General features: G+C 50.6%; 1 protein-coding gene across 1 annotated transcript in view; it reads right to left on the reverse strand.

Moving 5' to 3' along the window:
• The window catches only part of LOC140404380 (sorbitol dehydrogenase-like), a 272,127-nt gene that overhangs the window by 220,875 nt on the left and 35,430 nt on the right, over positions 1 to 15,822 (reverse strand). The window contains exons 5-6 of the mRNA XM_072492821.1: positions 11,803 to 11,921; positions 4,832 to 4,897 (exon numbers count right to left, since the gene is read on the reverse strand). Coding sequence (XP_072348922.1) covers positions 4,832 to 4,897; positions 11,803 to 11,921 — 185 coding nt within the window. The remainder of the gene's footprint in view (positions 1 to 4,831; positions 4,898 to 11,802; positions 11,922 to 15,822) is intronic.

A 15,822-nucleotide genomic window follows, 5' to 3' on the forward strand; every position in this document is an offset into this window, starting at 1 on the left:
GCCGGTGTGCGTCCCGAAGGTCGGTCGGTGTGGCTCCCGAAGGTCGGCCGGTGTGAGTCTCGAAGGTCAGCCGGTGTGGGTCCCGAAGGTCAGACAGTGTGCGTCCCGAAGGTCGGTCTGTGTGGGTCCCGAAGGTCAACAGTGTGCGTCCCGAAGGTCGGTCGGTGTGGCTCCCGAAGGTCGGCCGGTGTGAGTCTCGAAGGTCAGCCGGTGTGGGTCCCTAAGGTCGGCCGGTGTGGGTCCCGAAGGTCGGCCGGTGTGCCTCCCGAAGGTCGGCCGGTGTGGGTCCCGAAGGTCAGACGGTGTGTGTCGCGAAGGTCGGACGGTGTGGGTCCAGAAGGTCGGCCGGTGTGGGTCCCGAAGGTCGGCCGGTGTGGGTCCAGAAGGTCGGCCGGTGTGGGTCCCTAAGGTCGGACGGTGTGGGTCCCGAAGGTCAGACGGTGTGGGTCCCGAAGGTCGGTAGGTCTGGGTCCCGAAGGTCGGATGGTGTGGGTCCCGAAGGTCGGCCGGTGTGGCTCCCGAAGGTCAGACGGTGTGTGTCGCGAAGGTCGGACGGTGTGGGTCCAGAAGGTCGGCCGGTGTGGGTCCCGAAGGTCGGCCGGTGTGGGTCCAGAAGGTCGGCCGGTGTGGGTCCCTAAGGTCGGACGGTGTGGGTCCCGAAGGTCAGACGGTGTGGGTCCCGAAGGTCGGCCGGTGTGCGTCCCGAAGGTCGGTCGGTGTGGGTCCCGAAGGTCGGCCGGTGTGGGTCCCGAAGGTCGGCCGGTGTGGGTCCCGAAGGTCAGACAGTGTGCGTCCCGAAGGTCGGCCCGTGTGGTTCCCGAAGGTCGGTCGGTGTGGGTCCCGAAGGTCGGCCGGTGTGGGTCTCGAAGGTCGGCCGGTGTGGTTCCCGAAGGTCGGCCGGTGTGGGCCCCGAAGGTCGGCCCGTGTGGTTCCCGAAGGTCGGTCGGTGTGGTTCCCGAAGGTCGGCCGGTGTGCGTCCCGAAGGTCGGCCGGTGTGGGTCCCGAAGGTCGGCCGGTGTGGGTCCCGAAGGTCGGCCAGTGTTGTTCCCGAAGGTCGGCCGGTGTGGGTCCCGAAGGTCGGCCGGTGTGGGTCCAGAAGGTCGGCCGGTGTGGGTCCCTAAGGTCGGACGGTGTGGGTCCCGAAGGTCAGACGGTGTGGGTCCCGAAGGTCGGCCGGTGTGCGTCCCGAAGGTCGGTCGGTGTGGGTCCCGAAGGTCGGCCGGTGTGGGTCCCGAAGGTCGGCCGGTGTGGGTCCCGAAGGTCAGACAGTGTGCGTCCCGAAGGTCGGCCCGTGTGGTTCCCGAAGGTCGGTCGGTGTGGGTCCCGAAGGTCGGCCGGTGTGGGTCTCGAAGGTCGGCCGGTGTGGTTCCCGAAGGTCGGCCGGTGTGGGCCCCGAAGGTCGGCCCGTGTGGTTCCCGAAGGTCGGTCGGTGTGGTTCCCGAAGGTCGGCCGGTGTGGGTCCCGAAGGTCGGCCGGTGTGGGTCCCGAAGGTCGGCCGGTGTGGGTCCCGAAGGTCGGCCAGTGTTGTTCCCGAAGGTCGGCCGGTGTGGGTCCCGAAGGTCAGCCGGTGTGGGTCCCGAAGGTTGGCAGGTGTGGGTCCCGAAGGTTGGCAGGTGTGGGTACAGAAGGTCGGCCAGTGTGGGTCTCGAAGGTCGGTCGGTGTGGGTCCCGAAGGCCGGTCAGTGTGGGTCCCGAAGGTCGGCCGGTGTGGGTACAGAAGGTCGGCCAGTGTGGGTCTCGAAGGTCGGTCGGTGTGGGTCCCGAAGGTCGGTCAGTGTGGGTCCCGAAGGTCGGTCGGTGTGGGTCCCGAAGGTCAGCCGGTGTGCGTCCCGAAGGTCGGCCAGTGTGGGTCTCGAAGGTCGGTCGGTGTGGGTCCCGAAGGTCGGTCGGTGTGGGTCCCGAAGGTCGGCTGGTGTGGGTCCCGAAGGTTAGACAGTGTGCGTCCCGAAGGTCGGCTGGTGTGGGTTTTGAATGTCAGCAGGTGTGCGTCCAGAAGGTCGGACAGCGTGGGTCTCAAAGAATGGCCAATTGGTAAAAATGGGCCCCAGGCAAAAAAGTTTGAAAAACACTGCAGTGCATGTTGCCATTTGACAAGTTCCCATATGGCAGAATGGTCAAAATAGTGAAATCCCTCGGGATACAGGGGAAGGTGGAAGGTTGGATCCAAAATTGGCTCAGTGACAGGAAACAAAGGGTAACGGTTGATGGGTGTTTTTCTGAATGGAAAGCGGATTCCATGTGGCGTTCCACACGGCTCAGTGTGTTGGGGCCCTTGCTGGTTGTCGTTTATATTAATGATTTTCCTGAAATGTGGGAGGCATGATTGGGAAATTTGCAGATGACACAAACATTGGGCATGGAGTTGGTGCTGAAGAGAGTTTGCTGGCTCCAACATGATATCAATGGTTTGGTTTGCGAGGGCTGGAAAGTGGTAAATGGATTCCATTCCGGAAGAGTGTGAGGTAATGCATTTGAGGGGGGGCAAATAAAGCAAGAGAATACTCGATAAATGGGAAGACATTGGGTGGCACGGTAGCAAAGTGGTTAGCACTGTTCCTTCACAGCTCCAGGGTCCCTGGTTCGACTCCCGGCTTGGGTCACTGTCTGCGCGGAGTCAGCACGTTCTCCCCGTGTCTGCGTGGGTTTCCTCCGGGTGCTCCGGTTTCCTCCCACAAGTCCCGAAAGACGTGCTTGTTAGGTGAATTGGACATTCTGAATTCTTCCTCAGTGTACCCGAACAGGCGCCGGAGTGTGGTGACTAGGGGATTTTCACAGTAACTTCAGTGCAGTGTTAATGCAAGCCTACTTGTGACAATAAAGATTGTTATAATATTATTAGATATTGAGAGGAAGTGCGAGATCTTGGAGTCAATGTCCACAGGTCCCGGCTGGAGATAAGGTGGCAGGACAGGTGGGTGAGGTGGTAAAGAAAGCACATGGGGCGCATTCCTTTATTGAATAGAAAAACAGGGATGTAGTGGTGGGACTGTATAAAACGCTGGTAAGGTCCCAGCTGGAATCTTGTGTACGGTTCTGGTCAGCACATTACAGGAAGGGCAGCATTGCTCTGCAGAGGCTGCAGAGGAGATTTACAGGAATGTTGCCAGTACTTGATAATTGCAGCTACGAGGAGGGGTTGGATAGACAGGGGTCACTTTCCGTAGAACAGAGGCGGTTAAGCGGTGACATATCTGAAGTGCACAACACAGGGCAGCACGGTAGCATTGTGGATAGCACAATAGCTTCACAGCTCCACGGTCCCCGGGTCGATTCCAGGCTTGGGTCACTGTCTGTGCGGAGTCTGCACGTCCTCCCTGTGTCTGCGTGGGTTTGCTCCGGGGGCTCCGGTTTCCTCCCACAGTCCAAAGATGTGCAGGTTAGGTGAATTGGCCATGATAAATTGCCCTTAGTGTCCAAAATTGCCCTCAGTGTTGGGTGAGGTTACTGGGTTATGGGGATAGGGTGGGGGTGTAGGCTTGGGTAGGGTGCTCTTTCCAAGAGCCGGTGCGGACACGATGGGCCGAATGGCCTCCTTCTGCACTGTACATTCTATGAAACATGAGGGGCCCAGACAGGGTAGACAGGAAAGGTTTGCTGAGGGATCAATTACCAGGGGCCATGGATTTAAGGTGATTGGTGGGGGTATTAGAGGGGACATGGGGACATCGTTTTCGCCAAGAGAGCGGTGGGAATCCGGAATTTATGGCCCAAGTTAGTGGTTGAAGCTAAAATATTCAAATGCTTTAAAACGTACCTGGATCTGCATCGAAAGTGCTGGAACCAGCCGGGCCGTGGACCAGGTGCTGGAAAACGGGATTAAAATGAGCAGCTGATTCTTACTTTCTCTTTTTTGGCCGGCGGAGACGCGATGGGGCGACTGGCCTCTTTCTGTGCCGTAACCTTTCAGCGGTTCTAGGTGAGGACACGGTTCCTCAGAGATTTGAATGCCAAATGTCGCCCGTCAAGCACCTGGTAAACCTGTTTGGCTGACAAGTGTTGGGCCTCATCCGGGCATCTCTCAACCCAATCACAGTGGGTGGAGCACACTTGCACAGGTCGTGCTATTGTGGGGGGAGGCTGCTCAATGAGTTCTAACCAAAGCAAAGAGGAGAGGCCAAGTGAACAGGCAGTAAGGCTGCTGTGTGTGTGCGTGCTTTCAGTTCCAGTGTAGCTCAGACGCTGGTGTGCCACTTTGCCGGGGGGGGCTCCTCGATCCGAGATGAACTAATCAAGAGTGGATCTTTTCCACTTCCCATTGAGGCTTTTTGGGAGGTGAAATGCCATCTGGAGAAAAATGGTCTCCTACTGTCATAACCCACATGCGGACCACGGGGAAACCATTATCGACCTCCCCATGGGGCTCGTTATGTGTGAAGATAAAAGCTGACGCAAAACAGGACCTAAGCAGATTTCATCCTCCCAGCAAGGAGTGTACTGAGGGTGAGACGCAGACATTTGTATCTAGTTTAAACATAATTTCAGGTTAAGTCTTCCTCAAGCTACACCACATGCCTGTAGGGTTGTTTACGCTACTCATGTATTGCGTTGGCAGGGATCCCATGTAACTAACCTGTCCATTTTTCAGGATCTGCCTGGGGGCGAGTAAAATAAATTGTTGCTCCAACACAGTGCCCCGATCGTTTGTACTGTTCAAGAGTGAGAGAAATCGCAACAGGACGGTGTCAGTAAACACCTCAAAGCTCCAGCTGACCCCTTGCCAGGTCCAGTGGGAGAGAACACAGTTAAACTGCACAAACATCACCAAGGAAACCAAAGAAATGGATGTCTCCCAGGCTAGGAATAACTTAGAAAGATATGCATGAAGACTTACCACAAACTACAATCAGAGTCACTCCAATGGCCTTGCAAACAAGTAGAGTCAACAGTCCAATTGGCCCTTAATGAACAAAAATACCACAGGTTACAAAATCTTACAGTGATCCCCCACTGGAAACACTTGTCAAAGCAACTCAATATACATACACAGTATACATACACAATATACGTACAGAATATACATGCACTATATACACACACAGTGTACAACATACATATATGCACAATATACATACACAATATACATTTATGCACAATATATATACACAGTACACATGCACAATATATACACCATATACATGCACAATATACATACAGAATATACATGCACTATATACACAATATACACACAATACAGTAGACATGCACAATATACATAGAGTATACATGCACAATATACAGACACAATAGACACATATGCGCAATATAGATACACCATATGCTTGCACAATATACACTATATACTATATACACAATATACACTCAATATACATACATACATACACAATATATATATATATACACAGTATACCTGCACAATACGCATACAGAGTGCACTTGCACTATATGCACTACATTACATGGGGCAGCACGGTAGCATTGTGGATAGCACAAATGCCTCACAGCTCCAGGGTCCCAGGTTCAATTCCGGCTTGGGTCACCGTCTGTGCGGAGTCTGCACATCCTCCCCGTGTGTGCGTGGGTTTCCTCCGGGTGCTCCGGTTTCCTCCCACAGTACAAAGATGTGCAGGTTAGGTGGATTGGCCATGATAAATTGCCCTTAGTGTCCAAAATTGCCCTTAGTGTTGGGTCGGGTTACTGGGTTATGGGGATAGGGTGGAGGTGTGGACCTTGGGTGGGGTGCTCTTTCCAAGAGGCGGTGCAGACTCGATGGGCCGAATGGCCTCCTTCTGCACTGTAAATTCTATGATTACCAATATATATATACACAGCATGTACACAGTATACATGCACAATATACATACAGTATACCTGCACAATATGCATACAGAGTACACGTGCACTGTATGCACAATATACTTTACCAATATATATACACAGCATACATGCACAATATACATACACAGTATACATGCACAATATACATACACAGTATACATGCACTATATACACAATATGTGAGAAATATGAGAATGACTAGAGCGAGGGTAGGTCCAATCAAGGACAGTAGCGGGAGATTGTGTATTGAGTTTGAAGAGATAGGAGAGGTCTTGAACGAGTACTTTTCTTCTGTATTTACAAATGAGAGGGGCGATATTGTTGGAGAGAACAGTGTGAAACAGACTGGTAAGCTCGAGGAAATGTTAGGAAGGAAGATGTGTTGGGCATTTTGAAAAACTTGAGGATAGACAAGTCCCCCGGGCCTGACGGGATATATCCAAGGATTCTATGGGAAGCAAGAGATGAAATTGCAGAGCCGTTGGCAATGATCTTTTCGTCCTCACTGTCAACAGGGGTGGTACCAGGGGATTGGAGAGTGGCGAATGTCGTGCCCCTGTTCAAAAAAGGGAATAGGGATAACCCTGGGAATTACAGGCCAGTTAGTCTTACTTCGGTGGTAGGCAAAGTCATGGAAAGGGTACTGAAAGATAGGATTTCTGAGCATCTGGAAAGACACTGCTTGATTAGGGATAGTCAGCAGGGATTTGTGAGGGGTAGGTCTTGCCGTACATGTCTTATTGAATTCTTTGAGGAGGTGACCAAGCATGTGGATGAAGGTAAAGCAGTGGATGTAGTGTACATGGATTTTAGTAAGGCATTTGATAAGGTTCCCCATGGTAGGCTTCTGCAGAAAGTAAGGAGGCATGGGATAGTGGGAAATTTGGCCAGTTGGATAACAAACTAGCTAACCGATAGAAGTCAGAGAGTGGTGGTGGATGGCAAATATTCAGCCTGGATCCCAGTTACCAGTGGCATACCGCAGGGATCAGTTCTGGGTCCTCTGCTGTTTGTGATTTTCATTAATGACTTGGATGAGGGAGTTGAAGGGTGGGTCAGTAAATTTGCAGACGATACGAAGATTGGTGGAGTTGTGGATAGTGAGGAGGGCTGTTGTCGGCTGCAAAGAGACATAGATAGGATGCAGAGCTGGGCTGAGAAGTGGCAGATGGAGTTTAACCCTGAAAAGTGTGAGGTTGTCCATTTTGGAAGGACAAATATGAATGCGGAATACAGGGTTAACGGTAGAGTTCTTGGCAATGTGGAGCAGCAGAGAGATCTTGGGGTCTATGTTCATACATCTTTGAAAGTTGCCACTCAAGTGGATAGAGCTGTGAAGAAGGCCTATGGTGTGCTCGCGTTCATTAACAGAGGGATTGAATTTAAGAGCCCTGAGGTGATGATGCAGCTGTACAAAACTTTGGTAAGGCCACATTTGGATTGCTGTGTATAGTTCTGGTCGCCTCATTTTAGGAAGGATGTGGAAGCTTTGGAAAAGGTGCAAAGGAGATTTACCAGGATGTTGCCTGGAATGGAGAATAGGTATTACGAGGAAAGGTTGAGGGTGCTAGGCCTTTTCTCATTAGAACGGAGAAGGATGAGGGGCGACTTGATGGAGGTTTATAAGATGATCAGGGGAATAGATAGAGTAGACAGTCAGAGACTTTTTCCCCGGGTGGAACAAACCATTACAAGGGGACATAAATTTAAGGTGAATGGTGGAAGATATAGGGGGGATGTCAGAGGTAGGTTCTTTACCCAGAGAGTAGTGGGGGCATGGAATGCACTGCCTGTGGAAGTAGTTGAGTCGGAAACATTAGGGACCTTCAAGCAGCTATTGGATAGGTACATGGATTACGGTAAAATTATATAGTGTAGATTTATTTGTTCTTAAGGGCAGCACGGTAGCATTGTGGATAGCACAATTGCTTCACAGCTCCAGGGTCCCAGGTTCGATTCCGGCTTGGGTCACTGTCTGTGCGGAGTCTGCACATCCTCCCCGTGTCTGCGTGGGTTTCCTCCGGGTGCTCCGGTTTCCTCCCACAGTCCAAAGATGTGCAGGTTAGGTGGACTGGCCATGATAAATTACCCTTAGTGTCCAAAATTGCCCTTAGTGTTGGGTGGAGGTGTTGACTTTGGGTAGGGTGCTCTTTCCAAGAGCCGGTGCAGACGCAATGGGCCGAATGGCCTCCTTCTGCACTGTAAATTCAATGATAATCTATGATTAATCTAGGACAAAGGTTCGGCACAACATCGTGGGCCGAAGGGCCTGTTCTGTGCTGTATTTTTCTATCTTCTATGTTCTATATATGCACAGTATACATACACAATACACATACACAATATACACAATATACATACACAATATATATGCACAATATATATACTGTATACATGCACAATATACAGAGTATACATGCACTATATCCACAATATACATACACAATATATACATATCTACTACATATATACATACAGTATACTTGCTCTATATACACCATATGCATGCACAATATACATACACAGTATACATGTACTATATACATAATATACATACACAATAAACATACACAATATACATGCACAATATACATGCACAATATACATACACACTATACATGCACAATATACATACAGTATACACACACTATATACATAATATACATACACTATATACATGCACAATATACATAGAGTATACATGCACTATATATGTCTCCACACACACACAATATGTACATACACCATATACACCTAACATATACATACACAATATACATGCACAGTATACATGCACTTTATACACACACAATATACATACACTATATATCTATATAAATGATATACATACACAATATACATGCACTATATATATATATATACACACGCAATATACATAAATATATAGGCACAATATACATACACAGTACACATACATAATATGCATACACAACCTACATGCAAAGCACCCTTACTGATAAATCTTGTAAACATTGTAATGGTGAACATCCCTGACACTGCACAAGAGTGAATAGTTATCCCATCGTTACTTTTTTTTTCAAAGATCTTTGACAAATCTATTTTCCATTTCCTGCCTTGCTCTATAGTGTGAATCACCTCTGGTCAAATGGGCAGACAGGCATCATAAGTTGTAACGGAAGCCTGTGCAATGAGGGCTCCCACTCTGGGGAGCTGGCCTATCAGTGCTGACAGCAGAAGTATGATCGGGGATTATAGATTCTGTGGGTGCGATTCCAATGGTCACGCTGCGCCCAAAACACAGCTCGCCGCGGCGCAGCACAGCCGATAAAAGCTGGGAGACCCCGCTCCCAGGATCTACCCGGCTCGCAACGCCTCGCGAGATCCATCCCGTTGGATTTCGCGTGACGTTTAGATGTAAATCCCACCAATTGTGGGCGGGATCACGTTTTGGCAAATTTGCATATTCGAGCGAGACAGCTTGTCTCAATCTAATGTGTAGATTCCCGAGATTCCTGACGCTTTGGGATTCACCCCTTCGCCTCGGAGACCTCGGGGGAGCGCTGTCCAGCACTGGTCTCCACAAAAGGGGACCAGACGGAACGGCACTCGTGAGGGTCTCCAAGACGAAGGGAATGAATCCTATCTGGCTGCATCACAGCCTGGTATGGCAACTGCTCAGCCCAGGATCGCAAGAAGCTTCAGAGAGTCGTGAACACCGCCCAGTCCATCACATGAACCTGCCTCCCATCCATTGACTCCATCTACACCTCCCGCTGCCTGGGGAAAGCCATAATGCGTGGCTGATCAACCCAGTTAGTTTCCCTGTGACCTGAGATCCTTCAAAACAAAAATACACCTGGGCATCACCCAGTGTAGGGCAGAGGGACAATTGTGTGTGTGTGTGTGTGTGTGTGTGTGTGTCTGTGTGTGTGTGTGGATTGGATTTTGTTTATTGTTACGTGTGCCGAGGTACAATTAAAAACATTTTTCTGCGAGTAACTCAACAGATCATTAAGTACATAAAAAGAAAAGGAAATGAAAGAAAATACATAATAGGGCAACACAAGGTCCACAATGTAACTGCATAACACCGGCATCGGGTGAAGCATACGGGGTGTAGTGTTAATGAGGTCAGTCCATAAGAGGGTCATTTAGGAGTCTGGTAACAGTGGGGAAGAAGCTGTTTTTGAGTCTGTTTGTGTGTGTTCTCAGACTTTTGTATCTCCTGCCCGATGGAAGAAGTTGGAAGAGTGAGTAGGCCGGGTGGGAGGGATGTGTGCGTGTGTGTTTGTGTGTGGCATTAGCAAGATCAAAGAGATCCACAGAGGCAGTAATTAAGGCGCAGAAACTGAAGATGTTCAAGAGCCCCCGACATCCACGAAGGGATCGTGTCCGACATCAGTCCCCAATTTTCCAAATTGCCACTACTTCTGTTGCCGTGCCAGCTCCCCACAGTCAAAAACGAGGGGTCCACATTGTACATAAACCCCCCTAAAAAGGGCTTTTCCGCAGCACTGCCAAGCTACAAGTCGACCCCCATTACCGTGGCCCCATCTGAAAATTCGACGGGCAGGAATCTCCGGCACAGGGGCAGCCGCTGCAGGCCACCGCCGTACGCGTGCGTGGCCTCGGACCCCCGGCAATTCTCCGGGCGTATCGGCAGCTAGAGCCGGCTGCTCTATGCTGCCGGCATGCTAACCCCCAGCAAAACAGGGAATCGATGGCCGTTTTACGCCATTTTTTCTGACGTAAAACGCCACGGACATAGCCCCAGAGTCGGAGAATCCCGCCCAAGGCGATTGTTTGCCCTGTTCATATAGGCTCCCATCCCTTGTGCATTGGCTCTGCTCCAAAAGAACAATATGTTCCAGTGCCAGAAACAACAGTAAGCCTGTGGCCAAGTGCCAGTGTAGGAGATACTTTACCCTCTTCTCCTAAGGACTGCCAAACTACAGCTGCCCTGGCATTGCTCACGGTCAGTCAGATCAGAGATTGCACATTTTGGAAGCTGCAACTCCCAGCTGAATCAGGGACGTTATTTTCCACACCCTCCCAAGGTTGTGGCAACATTCCTCTCTGATAAATCGGCACGGTAGCACAGTGGCTAGCACTGTTGCTTCACAGCGCCAGGGACTCGGGTTCGATTCCCGGCTTGGGTCACTGTCTGTGCGGAGTCTGCACGTTCTGCCTGTGTCTGCGTGGGTTTCCTCCGGGAGCTACGGTTTCCTCCCACAAGTCCCGACACACACACACACAGTCTCCTTTGCAGCTATATAAAGATCGCCATGGCTGTAACCCAATCTGTGTGAATCATTGGCTGAAATGCCAATATAATTGGACAGGAATGAACTCAGCTCACAAAGAGTGGCTGCACAGCCCATGCAAAGCTGGGGGCAAGCGACTCCGAGGTGCGCCCTATCCAGCACCACTCTCCAGCCCTATATCTGTAACCCACCTTTTAGCTTGGTCAGTCCACTCTAACCTGCACATCTTTGGACTGTGGGAGGAAACCGGAGCACCCACGCAGACACGCGGAGAAAGTGGAAACTCCACACAGCCAGTCACCCGAGGCCGGAATTGAACCCGGGACCATGGCGCTGTGAGGTCACGGTGCTAACCACTGTGCCATCGTGCCTGTGAGTGGAGCACTCCAATAAAAATTGTGAGGGGAATGGATTTCTTTTTTTGTATAAAATTCAGAGTGCCCAATTAATTTTGTTCTAATTAAGGGGCAATTTAGCGTGGCCAATCCACCTATCCTGCACATCTTTGGGTTGTGGGAGTGAGACCCATGCAGACACGGGGAGAATGTGCAAACTCCACACGGACAGTGACTCAGAGCCAGGATTGAACCCGGGTCCTCGGCACCGTGAGGCAGCAGTGCTAACCCACTGCATCACTGTGCTGCCACGGGGGGCGGGGGGAGGGGTCTGTTTAGGTGAGGTTGAAGCACGTACAACTTTTTCGGGAGAAAGGACGAGCGACTGACATCGCGATACATCAGGTGAGCAAAAGCACGCTTACCTGCTCCACAGATGAAAACCTTCTGACCCACTTTCACTCGTCCTCTTTGACAGGCATGAAGCGCGACACACAGCGGCTCAACTAATGCACCTTCTTCTAAGCACACACATTCAGGAAGTCTGATCGGGGAGAGAGAGAGAGAGACAGCACAAATATTAACCACAGCAATACCCTTACAGGCATTAATTCAATCGCCATTAGCGCTTTGCGCATGAAGGCTCTCAGAGTAGGGAAGGTTATACACACAGATAGTGCAGCCAGTCCAAGGAGGTCAGGGAGAGCCAAGTTCAGGGGGAAGAATGTCAGTCTGCAGAACCGGCGGGTTCCCTATGGGGCAGGATGATGAGGGACTGAGGTGCGCCCGGTAATTTGCTGGAAATGAGTCATTGAATATATTCAGAACGGAATTACTCCATCTCCGGCTTTCAATCAGTCCTGCCAGCAGAAACAGGCCACTCCCACCCATCCCTGAACCGGCATCGGAAGACTAGCATTTCCTACAGCCACGTCTCAACCAATGCCGGTGACATTGACCGAGTTTGGGTCCATTTGCAGCCTCAGGGTTGGCAGTGGGTGAAGTGGAGATACATCCTTCAGACAACTGAAAAGTCAAATTATGAAGCAGGGTAAATGTGTGCCCCCCCACCCTCATCCCCACCTATTTTACTTCCATGTTCTTCTGGGGGACAAGTTAGTTCCCACAATGGGTGGACACGACATCAATCACTCAATATTACCAAATAAGGATGCGACTCGGTCCCAAAGCTGGAGGGGTATTGGAGGGTGGTCTTTAAGGTGACCTCGGGGGTGGTGCATGTGGGGTTCGAAACAGGGCCCCATGAAGTCATAATCGGGGTGTCGGGCTAGCCTGGGCTGGAGGAGGGTGCGGGGGGCAGATGCCTTAGCCTTCGCCTCGCTGATTGCCCGAAGGCGGATCCTGCTGGGGTGGAGGTCAGCTTCTCCGCCCTGTGCCTCGGCATGGCGGGGGGGGGGGGGGGGGGGGGGGGGGGGAACCCGGCTGGAATTCTTAATGCTCGAGGAGGTGAAGTTTGAGCTGAGGGGGAGGATGGAAGGGTTCCACAATTCATGGGCCTTGTTTATCGCGCACTTTCAAGAATTGGATGCCATTGAACGTTAGCAGGGAGGGTGAGTGTATGGTTTATTGGTTACCATGTATGGGATGTCCGTGGATTCTCATTTTCTTTCTAGTTGTGTGTTTGGGATGTAGGGGGGAGGTTTGGGTTTGTATGATAAAGGCGTTGTTGGTTGGGGGATTGCTATTGTATTTGTTATTGCTGGTTATCTTTCGTTGGGTGTATATTTTATGAAAATGTGGAAAATGAGAATAAAAATAATTTTAAAAGAGGATGCGACTTGGCCAAGAAGTAATACTATTTGTCCCTCCCGACCAGCACCGTCTGTGGGTGTGACTACAACACGTGGTCTGCTGCAGTTCACGAAGGCGGCTCACCACCCCTTTCCCAAGGGCAATTAGGGATGGGCAATAAACGCTGGCCTACCCGTACCGGCTGACGTTATTCATCAAGGCCCCGCCTTCTCGATCTTGCCCCTCGCCCGAGGTGCGGTGATCCTCGGGTTAAATCACCACCGCTCAGCTCTCCCCCCTCAAAAGGGAAAAGCAGCCGATGGTCATCTGGGACTGTGACAACTTTACCTTACATTGTATAAACAAATATGCAACAAAAATGTCACCTCGGAGTTAAGAGTCAGAATTTGCGAATCGTTAACACGGGGCCTGTCAAAGGCATTTCTGGTGAAGACACACAAGTTCGGTGCTGTCCGAGTAACTCATGATCTCCGTACGTCGCATCATAGTTTCACTCACACTGCATTGGTCACCTGAACCCCCACCAGAAACGATACCTCCCTCTATCAAACCATATTGCCCAGTCATCAAAATGGTGTTAGCTTTACTCGTTTTTAAACCAAAGGTCTTTTTTTCCTCTCAACCTGACTCTCACTCACCTTCTGGTTTGCACCCGTGCTAATATAAACAAGTTACTTAATCATACAATTTACAGTGCAGAAGGAGGCCATTCAGCCCATCGAGTATACACCGGCCCTTGGAAAGAGCACCCCACTTAAGTCCCACACCTCCACCCTATCCCCCTTTACCCCTGAACCCATTAACCCCACCTTACCTTTTTTTTGGACACTAAGGGAAGTTTAGGGCAATGTGGTCGGTTCTTAACCACCCCCTCTGAAATGCCGCATAAACCATTCAGCATAAAGGTCATTAGGGAGGAACAACAAATGCTGGCCTTGCCCGTATCACACAAAATAATGAAGTTTCAAACTACATACACAAAGAAAAGGCAACCAATGCGTTTGGAAGATCATCAGCTCAGAACCTGCTCCAGTTAAAGTCAAGCTTGACAAGTAGGAGAGAGCTGCGGAGATAGACGCCTGTATTGGGTGGAGTGGATCCCTTCAATGCCTCTGCTGAAGACTCGGTGCGACGTTGGGCGATTAGAATTTTTCTTCAGAGCAAATTCAAGTTGAGGAGAAACCGATAGTTTTTAAAAAAATATTTTGGTGAAGAACATTTTAAATTATAGCACAGCAAAACCACAACACCTAACAACTATGACTCCAAACTTACCCCACCCCTCCCAACCCCACCCCCCACTAAAAGGAGAACAAAACTAGCACCCCCTTAAAACCTGACGGTGACATGCTCCTTGAAATAGGAGTGGGCTGCCACCTCGAGTAGAACCCTTCTGCCGACCCCCTCATGATCGACTTGGACCTTCTCCAAGTACGGAAACGCCATAAGTTCAGGATGAGGCACGGGGCGGATCTGGAATCCTCCACCAATCAGTACTCACCTATGGGATATCAGCGAGGCGAAGGCGAGGGCATCCACCATCACCCTCCCACCCCCCCCACCCGTTTGCAGCTCCGGCGAGTCCGAGACCCCAAAAATGGCCACCAGCGGACAAGTCTCCAGCTCAATCCCAAGAATCACTGACGTGGTGTTGAAGATACAGTAGCTTATAAGTTTAGGACATGACCAGAACATGTGTGTATGATTCGCTGGCCCTCGATAACATCGCTCGCACCAGTCCGCCACTCCTGGGAAAAACCCACTCATCCACGTCCTGGTCAGATGGGCCCTGTGCACCACCTTCATCTGAAGCAGGCTGAGTTAAGCACATGAGGAGGTGGAGTTGACCCTGTGAAGAGCCTTGACTCCACACACCCCCAATCGAACATCGGGGCCCAATTCCCCCTCCCTCTTCCTTTTTACCTCATCCACCGGAGCTGCTCCATCGACAAGATCCGACCATAAATATCCGAGATCTTCCCCTCCCCCAACCCGCTCACTGAAAGAGAGGACAAGGGTGCCAGGGGAAAGGAAGGGGGAATCTCCTGGTGCAAAAAGGTCGTGGACCTGAAAAATGTGGAATTTATCCAACAGCTCCTCAAACCGGCGAGCATCCCCTCCATAAACATGACCCGAAACCTCTCCAGTCCCTCCCTCCCTCCCTCCGGACACCGAGTCCAAACCCGCTGGTACAAAGAGATGATTCCTGCAGATTGGGGCTAACATCGACATGAGCCCAGCTTTAAATGTTGCCTGAACTGTCTCCAAATCCTCAGAGTGGCTGGCCACTGCCGGGTTTGAAGTAAATTTTGTGGTGGTAAATGGAAGCGGAGCAGTAACTAAGGCCCTCAAACTAGTATCTCTGCAAAAAGCTCATCTCCATGGAATCTGGATCCTCAAACCACCCCCACGCTGTTTTCATGTTCGAATCCCAATAATTAAGGGACAGATTAGGCAGCGCGACTGCCTCTCTGCAGAAACGTCCTGTCAATCAGTGCAGTCTTGCCCGCTCTACCAAAGGAAGAGATTTTATTAACTTTAACAAAGAAAGTCTTGGGAAAAGGGGGAGACACTGAAACAAAAATAAAAACCTCGGAAGGGCATTCATTTTTACCGTCTAAACCCTGCCCGCCAAGGACGGAGGGAGGTTACCCCGCCCCTTCCAAGTCAGA

Source organism: Scyliorhinus torazame, chromosome 30 (genome assembly GCF_047496885.1).
Source record: "Scyliorhinus torazame isolate Kashiwa2021f chromosome 30, sScyTor2.1, whole genome shotgun sequence".
Classification (NCBI taxonomy): domain Eukaryota; kingdom Metazoa; phylum Chordata; class Chondrichthyes; order Carcharhiniformes; family Scyliorhinidae; genus Scyliorhinus; species Scyliorhinus torazame.